This window comes from Hydra vulgaris, chromosome 06 (genome assembly GCF_038396675.1).
Source record: "Hydra vulgaris chromosome 06, alternate assembly HydraT2T_AEP".
Classification (NCBI taxonomy): Eukaryota; Metazoa; Cnidaria; class Hydrozoa; order Anthoathecata; family Hydridae; genus Hydra; species Hydra vulgaris.
The window spans coordinates 57,979,944-57,992,046 of NC_088925.1; the positions used below are offsets into that span (position 1 = coordinate 57,979,944).

At 27.9% G+C, this 12,103-nt stretch overlaps 1 protein-coding gene across 1 annotated transcript; it reads left to right on the forward strand.

Moving 5' to 3' along the window:
* On the forward strand, nt 1-4,394 carry LOC136082018 (uncharacterized). Its single transcript, XM_065800546.1, has 9 exons — nt 1-1,560; nt 2,152-2,316; nt 2,503-2,680; nt 2,819-2,890; nt 3,069-3,110; nt 3,217-3,292; nt 3,360-3,571; nt 3,798-3,935; nt 4,161-4,394. Exons 1-3 carry the CDS (start codon nt 615-617, stop codon nt 2,514-2,516), a joined length of 1,125 nt encoding a protein of 374 aa, XP_065656618.1. The 5' UTR covers nt 1-614; the 3' UTR covers nt 2,517-2,680; nt 2,819-2,890; nt 3,069-3,110; nt 3,217-3,292; nt 3,360-3,571; nt 3,798-3,935; nt 4,161-4,394.
* Nucleotides 4,395-12,103: the final 7,709 nt, after the last annotated feature.

A 12,103-nucleotide genomic window follows, 5' to 3' on the forward strand; every position in this document is an offset into this window, starting at 1 on the left:
AAACCAGAATTTATAAACCGAAAGCATGGTAAATGGTATATCCCATAAATTTTTTATTTTATTTACAGAAATTAAATTTCTAATAGTGGTAAGTCTTATTCTACAAATAGAAGAAGAATTCTTGAAAAGGTTGCTACACGCCTTACAAATATATTCGATAATTCGCAAAGTAATGATATTTTGAGTGAACGAAATTTAACAAAATGTACAGCTGTTGCATGTTGTCAAATCAATACCTGTGATACTAATCTGGATACCAATGATATATGTCTGCCTAATATTTCCTCCAACATCACTGGATTACAAATTTATACAAACACCGAATACAACTTTGTTGATATTGCTGATTTTTCATCGCAATCAGACTTGAATTCTCTTTCAAGTTCTGATAATGAAAGCGAAGATTTTTTTTTTGCAAGAGAAGATTGTCTATCATCAGATCTTGGTCAATGGGCACTAGATAACAATATTATTAGTTTAGCTTTAAAACATCTTTTAAATATATTATAATATAATATATTTAAAACATAGATGAAGATCATCACACAAGAGATGTTCCATCACCATTGCAAAAACTTAACCTAGGTTTAGTTAGTCAATTTCCTCTTGACTACATGCATCTGATTTGCCTTGGTGTTGTTCGAAGGTTGGTTTTGTCCTGGCTTTCAAGTTATTTAAAATGTTGTTTGCCTGTTGCAACTGTTCAAAAGCTTTCAAGTGCATTAATTAGTTTGCGAATTTGTATACCTAATGAATTTCAGAGAAAGCCTCGTTCCTTAGATAAAATTAGGCAATGGAAAGCTACAGAGTTTAGACAATTTCTTATTTATACTGGATCTGTTGTATTAAAACAGTTTCTTGATCCTGCTGTCTATGATCATTTCATGTTACTTTCAGTTGCCATATTTTGTCTATGTCATCCAACTTTATGCAGGGAATATTGTGCATATGCTCATAGCTTGCTAAAATATTTTGTTAAACATTCTCAGCTGTTATATGGGCGCCAGTTTCTTGTGTACAATGTGCATTCCCTAATTCATTTAGCCTCAGATGTTGAAAAGTATGGCCCATTGGACACAATTAGTTGTTTTCCTTTTGAAAATAGTTTACACAAGTTAACGTTGGTACGTTCATCTCATCTTCCTCTACAGCAAGTTATCAACAGACTCACAGAAAGAAATAATAGTTATACACAGCCAATTTGTAATGATTTTCCTATTTGTAAAAGACTACACTTCAATGGTCCTATTCCTGAAAAATACAATTTTGTTGAAGTTACACAGTATATGGTGTTTCATACTAGCTCATTTAAGCTTTCTATCTCTAAGTCATGCGATAGTTATATTAATATTAACAATATTTATGGAAAAGTTATGAATCTTATACAAGTAGATAAAGAGTTTTTTGTTGTCTTCAATGTTTTTTGTGACTTATCTACCTTTTTTGAATATCCACTTCCTTCTAGCAATATTGGAATTTACAAAGCTACTAAGTTATCAAACACTCTAAGTGTTGCTCCGCTTTTCAGTGTAAAAAAATGTATATCCCTAACAAGTGGTTGTAAGTATATTCTTGTACCTCTTTTACATAATTAAATAAAAAGCTTTGTATTTAGTTTTACTATATAAACTACTAAGATTTGTATATTCCACATTAGTATAAATTGTGTGCATTCAATTTTGTTTACTTTTTGTTAAATAAAGTTTTCATAGACTTTTTTATATGTATTTAAAAAAAAAAAACATCTATATTTAAATATTATATTAGGATACAAATATGTTTTTTATATTTACCAATATATAAACGTTTTTTTTTTTATATTTGTATTCAATTATATTCAAGATTAATGTATAATTATTAAAAATAATGTTAGTTAAAATATATAAAAATGTTTAATGAAAAATAGGGATAGATAAAGTAAATTAGGCGGAGATAAAACACTTGTTAACTAATGTACACTTGTGTGTACACTTGTGTGTACACTTGTGTACAATGGTACTTTAAATATTATCCTATTCTTTTTATACGTATACATACAAAAAGGCTGCAGTATATTTTTATATTACAATTTTATATTATGTTTATATAAAGAACTAAATATACACAGTTAAAAGATGTCTTTATGGTCTGTTGTATTTTTTCCTGACACAGCCGAAGTTGAAGTGGTGCCTACAACTTGGATTACCTCAGAAAAAGACATTGTTTGTTGTAAGTGGTCGTCTACATTAACATGTCGTAATCCAAGGGATGCTGTAAAGAAAATAATAAATCCTGAGCAATCTTGGCTGTTATGCAATGTTATAAAATATCATACAGGTTACTAGTTTATAACATTGTATAAAGTATACAAATTTATAGAAATATTATGCTTTTTTATATCTACATTCTTGTTATAATTTCATATAAAAAATATCGAACAAATTTGATAATTTAACAAATTTACAACATGAATAAATAAAGGATAATTAATTATTATTATTATTATTATTATTATTTTTATAGGAAAAGAACAATAAACATAAATAAAAATAAATATTTTGAATTTGAAAGCAGCAGTTCCAATGAGGATAATGAGTATAGCAAGAATAACAAGATTAACATTAAAAAAAGAAACTAACAAAACTTCCAATGCCAGGTACTATACCTTTACCTCAGGCATCACATTCCAGAGTTATTGAAGGTAAAATTATTTCAAACAGTATTTTATTTGCAATAAGTAATTTAAATAAATATTATATATATAAAATTTCAATGCATAAATTTTATGTTCCTCCACCTGTATTCTTATTACACAAAAAAAAACATATATGTCCTTTAGATGTGGCTCCATTGAAATCTTATGCTGACATCTCCCCTATGCAGCAATGTAGCTCAAGTACTTCGAAATCAGGTCTTAATAATGTATTATTTTTTATATAATATATTTTTTTCAAATTCATTAATCGACTGATATCGCTAGTTCATGCCTAGCAGTGCTGCTAAAGTTGACTGAGGATTTAGGTTGGGGCAGTAATAAGTTTTTTGGCATTATTCTTTGTATGATGTTATTCTGTTTTCATATCATTTAGTTACTGAATCCCTTAAAGAAGTTAATGATATAATGGCATCAGGTATAGATGTTTAGTTTTAATTATTTTTTTATAATGTTGAGTTATGTAGATTATAAAAATTATAAATATTTTTTACTTTATATCTTGTTTTATTTGGAAAACTCAGTGATTTCAAACCAAAATTTACCAACACTGTGAAAATGTCAACAATGCTTCATCAAAAGAAAATCCATATTTAAAAGGTACATCTTTATGATTAGGTTACTTTTTGTACTTTTTGTGTGTTAAATTCAAGTTTATGTTCTTTAGCTCTTTCACAAATTTTTGTAACGTTGGAACAAATAAAAGCTCAAATTGATGTCATTATAAGCAATCAAATGCACCAGTTTGCTAAACAAAATATGGAAAGTGGTAATGTAGCACTATCACTTCCAAATAATTTACAATTGCCCTTGGAGACTGTTGATCAGTTAATGCAGCTAGATGAGTTGTGTAACGATTGTGGTACTTACAGCAATTTGGTATGATTTAAAAGTTTGAGTTTATGTACAGTTTAAAATACTCTATAAACAAAATTATAAAATTACTCTATGGTTAATAGGTTGACACACCCTAGATTTTCTTAATAGGTTTATTTTTTTTTCTATTTTGTTTAAGAATCAATGTTGACGCTTAAAAATGTTATGACAATTTAATAAGGTTTGAATTCGGTTAATAAATTTTAAATTAAACTACTTTCGAATGTAGGCGGCAGTGATGAGGTTGACGTGACAAGACGAGTTATGAAACGTCTCATTACAACAAAGCTTGCTTGTCTTGTCAATTGGAAAGGTGTTTGCGGGAAGCATGGTTTTGGAAAGTTGCGTTTAAAATCGGTTGTTGAAGGTATGTACTTTTCTAGTTTAAATTGTCATGACTGAATCTATATTCAGTCAGATAAATTTTGACCGATGAAAACAGCTGTTTTCATCGGTCAAAATTTATATCATTTTTGTAAAACCATTGGTTTTTTGCAATTAAGTGTTATGAACAGAACTATAACTTGTTACATGCTACTTTACATTACATGTTACCCGAGTTTATATTTTGTTAATTTTGGTTTTCACTCAGATGCCGTCCGCCAAAGCCCTTCTTCGAATAATGCAAAAGGTGTATCTATCGATAAAAATATTTAAAATTGGCTTCGACAATCTGCAGATAGAGATGGTGGCCGTCAACGACGATATGAAAAATCAATAAATAGACAGACTACAAATTTATTACCTTGAAAATACTATATTGTTGTATTAATATTATTTAATTTTGTAATTAAAACATTGAGTTTTATTAAATTTAATAATTTTATTGGTTAATTTTTTTTCTATACCATACTACTAAATTTCGCAAGAGTTACTTAGTTCGATAAATGTGAATAAAACTAAAAAATTAAAGAGAATTGTTTTCTATCGGCCCAATGCAAGTTTTATATCGGGGGAATGCCAGTTTTACCCTCGGCCCAACGCATGTTTTAATATCGACGTAATTCAAGTTTTACTACCGGCCTTCTGCAAATATTGCTTTTGGCCCAATGCTAGCTTTACTGTCGGCCCAGCGCAAGTTTAGTGCTTTTTGCCGCTTCTTGCCCGGCGTTGGGCCGATAATCAAAACGATACAGGACCAATGCCGGCAGCCAGCACTGGGCCACTATTTTTGTTCACGTTGGGCCAATGTTAAAATGTTACATGGGTTGGTATTTTTTTAATTAATTTTTTTTTTTTTGGAGCTAATTTAAAGTGCTTATATTACCAAGTGGTCTGGGTAATATGAGCACTTTTTTAAAACCTCTGTGTTTTTAAGAAAAAATTTCGGGTGTCCAAATATCTAAGTGGATCTTGAATAGGGATCCCTAAAAATTGTTTATTCGCAAAAAGTTTGGATCCAGCATAATAATCATGTATTTTAAAAATATTTCATCGTGTGTAATATAAGTAAACTTTTCAAATAATTACAAGTCTTTTTTGCTCATGCTGTTTCGTTTTGATTTTTTGTATGTATGTTAGCATATTTTAAAAAATTGATACGATTGAAAAATAACGAAATATATTGACATCCAAGAGGAAAATTTATAATTTCAAATTTAGATTTGCCCCTCTCTTGATAATTTCAGATTACTAAAATTAAGTCATTTGCTTCTTAGACCAATCAAAATGATAGACGCGGCTTTTTCCTAAATCGTACAAGGCACAATTTTTGTGTGTATGTGACGTCACTTTGTAGCAAAAAAAAAAACGAAATTCGATTCTATTTAAATTTTTTTAAGAAAACTCTTTCAGTTAAAGATATACGGAATATATTTTTATGGCCCCTAATAAATAAATAGTTTTTGTCTTTATTAGAATATATCCCAGTGGGATATATTCTAATAAAGACAAACTATTTATTTATTACTATTGTTATAAACACAATCTCAAATCCGTGAAATGATATATCTGTACCAGTTTTATATATTGTTATGCAATTGTATGCAACATAATTAAAATTTATCAAAAAATATTAGACAAATGCGAAAAAAAACTTGAAGCAATAAAGTTTATTTTGCCATAAACCGATGTCAATAAGCAAAAAAATTTTTGCATAACTTTTAGATGAGCGTTTAATATTATTCTTTACTTTTTAACCATAATCATAAGAATGAACTTTTTTTTTAAGACTATGTTTTAGTGGTCTTAGATCTTCTTAGTTCCCTTTGTATAGCATTAGGTACAAACATCTGTAAGTGTAAATGTCTTTAGCATATGTTGAGTCTGCTAACTCAACATATGCTAAAGACATTTACACTTATATGGAATAACCGCAAATATCTATAAAATTAGAATACTTAAAATTTTATTTTAAATTTTAGAAATCCTTTTTTGCTATATTATTATTGTTTTGCTATAAATATATAAAAAAATATTGAAAAAATATCGAAATTCCTTACGCTGAGGGGAGGTCTTAAACCCCCAAAACAAAACTGATGACAGCGCACTTTACCACAGAGCTTTCAATGAAATGCATTTAGCAGAAAAACAAACTTAGTTATAAGTCTCTTATAAGCTCTACGTATGCGGAAAAGGTGCACAAGTTAAGTTTTTTGCTCTTAAAGTTTTTTTTCAAAATAAATTATTTTACTAAAAAATATTGAAATAAATAAGGAATAGGTGTAGAAATAATTGGTGTGGAATAGGTATGTAAAGAAATAATAGGTTTGGTAAAGACCAGTATTATACGGATCCGGAAAGATATTAAAAGAAAAAGGTATAAAAAAGTTCTGTTTGGAATAGACTTACAAAGATCCGTATTTTTACGGATCAGATCTCATCTAGTTATTTACAGTAGCATGCATCTTAGCAGATACTAACTTTGGATAAGATTGTAATTTTTGTTTGCATGAGAGGTTACTACTAAAGATTATCTGAGAAATTATTATTCTATAAATTATTATTATATAAATTATTCTAAACCCCAATCTTTTATAAAAGAAAAATCACACTTAAGATCAGCTGTTTAATACGAATAGAAGGTGATGATTTTCTTTCAAGACGGGATAGTATAGTTTTTTTCTCAGCAAAAAATGCCACACAAGATTAAATTCATATGAATAAAGAAAAAAAATACAGAAATATGAATAAAACCTTATGGAACCCAAAAACTTACTAGACTAATAATAACTTCTGGAAATTTCAAGAATACACTTGTCACAATTTTCTGTATCTCCACACACAACTTTTTTGTATGAATACATGTTTACACCCGTTCGAAAAACTTCCATTTAAAATCTATGAAAAAACCAATAAAAAAACCATGTAATTTCCTTAGGTATTTGGAACACGTTTCTATGCAAAAGCCATTGGTTTTTCATATATACATTAAAATATACAATTAAAATTAGGATATTAAAAAAATTCAATTAAAATAAATTGAGAAAACAATTTTTTACAGAAAATTTACATGTTTATTATTTTATATTACATATTTGATAAAATTTTATATATATATAAATTTGATAATTAATAGCTTCAAGCTTCAAAAAATTGAAAAGAATCATCAATAAAACATATTAAATCTAAAGATATATCAAGGGATATCTATATGTATATTTGTCTCCTATCTGATAATGTTTCTATGTACGTTTGTGTTTTGCCTGAACCTCTGGCGCGGTGTTGGTTCACCCGTAAGTTACTTTATGTATGTATATATATATGTAAGCATATTAGATTACTTACACCTACATTTAAAATACAAGCTCTTACTAGATTACTTACACCTACATTTAAAATACAAGTATCTTTTTTCTGGTAATGAAAATTAATCAATAAACTATTTAATGATGATGATAAATATGATAATAGTGATAGCAATGAAACGATTTATATTTATATATATTTTTATACTTTGTTTTATACATATATATTTATATATATATATATATATATATATATATATATAAATATATACACACATATATATATATATATATATATATATATATATATATATATATATATATATATATATATATATATATATATATATATATACACACACATATATATATATATATATATATATATATATATATAAATATATACACATATGTATATATATATATATATATATATATATATATATATATATATATATATATATATATATATATATATATATATACATTCTTTAAGAATATTGAGCACTCTGTTTGTAGAATACACAAGTGATCGACCGAAATTGGAATTTTGCCGAAATTTCGGTTTCGGTTCATTTCGGTTGCGGCATTTCTCAACCGAAACCGAAACCGAAATTTCTGCAAAAACTTTTACCGAAATTCAAACCGAAATTTCGGCACAACCGAAATTTTTTAAAAGTAAGAAATAACGTGTTTAAACAATGCTCTTTTAATATTTGTTTTATTAAGAGTTGATTTGTTGTTATGAATGAAATGATGTAAATTAATAACGGAAGTTAACATTTGGTAGATTTTCTCGGCTAAACAAAAGTTTTTCAAGATTTTCTGGTATAAGTCTGTTTCGTTCGTTGGTTAGTATATCTCCAGCAGTTGAAAACAACCTTTTAACATCAGTTGATATTTGTGGGGGAGTCAGAAACTTTTTGGCAATTTTGGCAAGGGCCAGCTTGACTCCCCCACTCGAATTTTTTTCATAAATCTTCCAGAAGTCCAGACAGTCGGAAGATATCTGAGAGTCCAAGTAATCATTCAACATTTCTTTGGTCAGTCTGGAGTTTGAACTTTGGTTTGTTGTTGCTTGAGATTGGGCAATGATGTTTTTCATCAAGTTAGAAAATCCTGTAAGGCTGGTTTCTTTGGAAATTGGTTTGGGTTCATTGAGAGATGGCAGCAAAGAATCCAGTTGTGTCAAGATGGATTTTTTGGCAGCATGACAGGCATCCTGGGATCGGAAAAAATAATGTTTAAACCTTGGGTCAAGTAAGGTTGCAATGGAATAATGCTCAGTCTTTTCCATGTTCAAGAAACGATTTTCCATAGCAGTTTTCATTGCTTGCTGCATTGTGATCATGTCATCATCTCCAGTTGTAGTTTCAAGTGACTGGATTATAGTTGTCACAGTGGGAATGCAAGAACTGATGCAAGATTCACTTCCCGAGAGCAGTTTTGTGGCTTCTTCAAAAATACCCAAAATTGTAACCACTTTTTCACAAATATTCCAGTCTTTCCGTGAAAATTCAATTCCAGAGGATGGCAACTTGAGCAGAGTGCCAGCAATAGCTGGTTTAAGATGCAAAATTCTTTCCAGCATATAAAAAGTAGAGTTCCATCTTGTTGCAACATCATTTTTCAACCTTTCAATCTTTGTTGTCCATCTGACTCTCTTGTTATTTGTAGAGCTCTGTATAAAACACATTTGAGTGAGAGGCATGAGTGCAAAGTTTTCGGCATTTCTCAACAAGGGTTTCCACTGTTTCCGTAAAAAAAAATTCTTTTTTGATAACTAGTTGAAGAGAATGGTTGAGGCATCCAGCTGATTCATAGACACATCCTGGTTCATTGAAGGCTGCCTTGACATTTGCAGCATTGTCCCTCAAGCAAACACCAATTTTTGAAGTAATGTCCCAGTCCTCGGCTGTTTCTTGAATCTTCTGATAAATGTTTGCCGCTGTGTGACGATCGTCAAATTTGGAGCAGAATAAGCAGAACTTCATCCTTTCCCAGTCTTTTGAAATAAAATGAATTGTCTTCCCTAAATATCCGTGGTGAAAATTTGACCAAGCATTCAGACAAATGGAGACCGTTTCAACTTCTTCTTCTTCCAAACGATCTTTTAGAGCAGTTTTAATCTTCTCATATGCAGGGTCCAGCATGCTTCTGTAGTATTTTTCACTAGCAATTTCAAAATTTGGAGCAAGTATGGCATGGTGTCTCAAAAAACCAGCTTCATTAACAACAGACCATGGTTGCATGTCAAGAATAATCATTTCAAAGATGGACTTGTGAAATTTCTGTCCTTTTTCTAAGTTTGATTCAATTTTTGAACTGGTTTCAACCCAGTTTGGAATTGTAGACTGAAGCATCTCTGTTTTTTGCTTTTTAGACCTTATGTTACAGGTAGGAATTGTTCTCTTTCGGTTTTCTTTTGGCCCGGAAACTACTTTTTGAGGAACTTCTGGTTCTGGAGTTCCTGTCGTTAAAGATGTGGGGGTGCTATTAAAATTTTTCTGCAATAATAAAAAAATAAAGAGGTCTTTGTTTTATGAAATTTGCCGCCTGACTGATCTAAAAGAGCTTCATTTGTTTGCCAACTGACTTGTCTGACAGCCCCCACACACTCTTCGCGCCAGCTTTGGATGGTATACTTTTTTTTTTAATATTCTTTTTCTTATGTGCCCGAGAAGCCCTTATGGGCTTATTGAAATACACCGCGGATGAGCCTGTAAGTAGGAGATTTACGCTTTTAGCCTCAGCAATGGCGCAAAATATGCCAAGAGCTGGATTTGAACCCGGGATGTCTAAATTAATATATTTCTTTAACACCTAATATAATAATATTGATACCTAATTTGATACCTAAATTAATAAATTTTTTTCTAGGGTAATTATAACAAATGGGTTTGGGATTATTGGACTTAATGAATACATTTTGTATTTTTGGGTGTGAACAAAATTTTCTTGAATCTGCATTCTTAGTTTTTGAAAAACAACTTAAAGGGGAGATTTAAGAAGCATGTTTCCAATTGGTATTTAATAAAATAAATAAACAACACTTTATTAAGTTTTACTTTTATCTGAATCTTTTATGTAAATTATAAAGTAAAATATACACATATTATAATAAAAATAACATAAATTGACAATTTAATGTGCTGAATTATAAACTTAAATCGTTGCTGTAAACGTAAATCGTTTAAAAATAATTTATCAAAATTTTAAAATAATAACAGTGATAAAAAATAAAAAAAAATTCCTTTATAAAATATATTAAACAGTTTTAATAAAGAACCACTGCACAGTGGTCCAGGTGGTGGAAAAAAGTCCATTTTTTAAAATTACATTTTTTAAAATTACATTTTTAAAAATTACATTATTATACACAACTTTATAGCTTAAACACTTGGCTTTTAAAAAATGTATATATTTTTGTATGATTATCAAGCAGTATTCTTCTAAGCTGCGGAATAAAAAGCTTCTCTTTTTTTTTTTTAATTTTTCTAATTTTTTTTTTAAATTTAATAACATCGTTTGTAATACTAATCAGCATGAAATAGATGTTAATTTTAGAACTTTTTATTGCATAATTTAATAAAACCAAGTATTACCTTTCAAATGAAAGGAAATACTTGCGAGTTCTGAAACTTTTTTGTCTTGTTTGCTCTCGGTGATAACAAACTTTTTTTCCGGTCTGCAACATTTGTTTAGATATTGTTTAAAACTAAAACATTTGTTTAGATATTGTTTAAAACGTATGTTTTGCGATGTAGTAAAAAAATATGTAGTAAAGAAATGCAATATTTTGTTGAATATATATATATTTTTTGTTTAACTTTACTTAATTATTAGAAGTCATATATTTTTTTATATCATGAATAAAAATTCATTTTTGATAACAATAATAAATCTTAATATAATATAATAATCCTAATATAATATAATATTGATAATGTTATTAAATAATGCTATATATCATATATACATATGTATATACTATATATCATCACATATACATAATAATACTATATATATATATATATATATATATATATATATATATATATATATATATATATATATATATATATATATACAAATATTATATGTGTAGTTATAACTACATATATATGTAGTTATAACTATTTAATATGTAGTGTTACAACTATTTAATATGTAGTATATATATATATATATATATATATATATATATATATATATATATATATATATATATATATATATATGTAGTTATAATTATATATGCACATAATCGTTATGTAGTGTATAACCATTGAATGTACAGTTAAGTACACAACCATTGAGCCATAATTTTTGCAGTATGCATACCATATTTTGCATAATAACATTGTTATATATATAAATATATATACAAATATATATATATATATATATATATATATATATATATATATATATATATATATATATATATATATATATATATATATATATATATATATATATATATATATATATATATATATATATATATATATATATATATTTTCAGTGTTAAAAATTTGAAAATATTGAAGTGTGTCTAAATAAAACACATTTACATTAACTGTGATTTTATAAGCAGGAATTTTGTGTTTGTTTTCCAAACAATGTTTCCAGCATTTTTCTAAGTACTCTCACTGTTGTTGCATTGAGGAGGAACGAAAATGGGAAAATATTTTTTTCGAATTATTGGGGTAGTTTATATCAAAGAATACTACTCCATCTTCAATTTCTTTCCACCATACATTAATGCCTTCTACTAAATAGTCAGCTGATTTTTCTAAAAGTTTTTGGTATTCATTGCTATTCTTTTCAATCCAAGTAAATGATA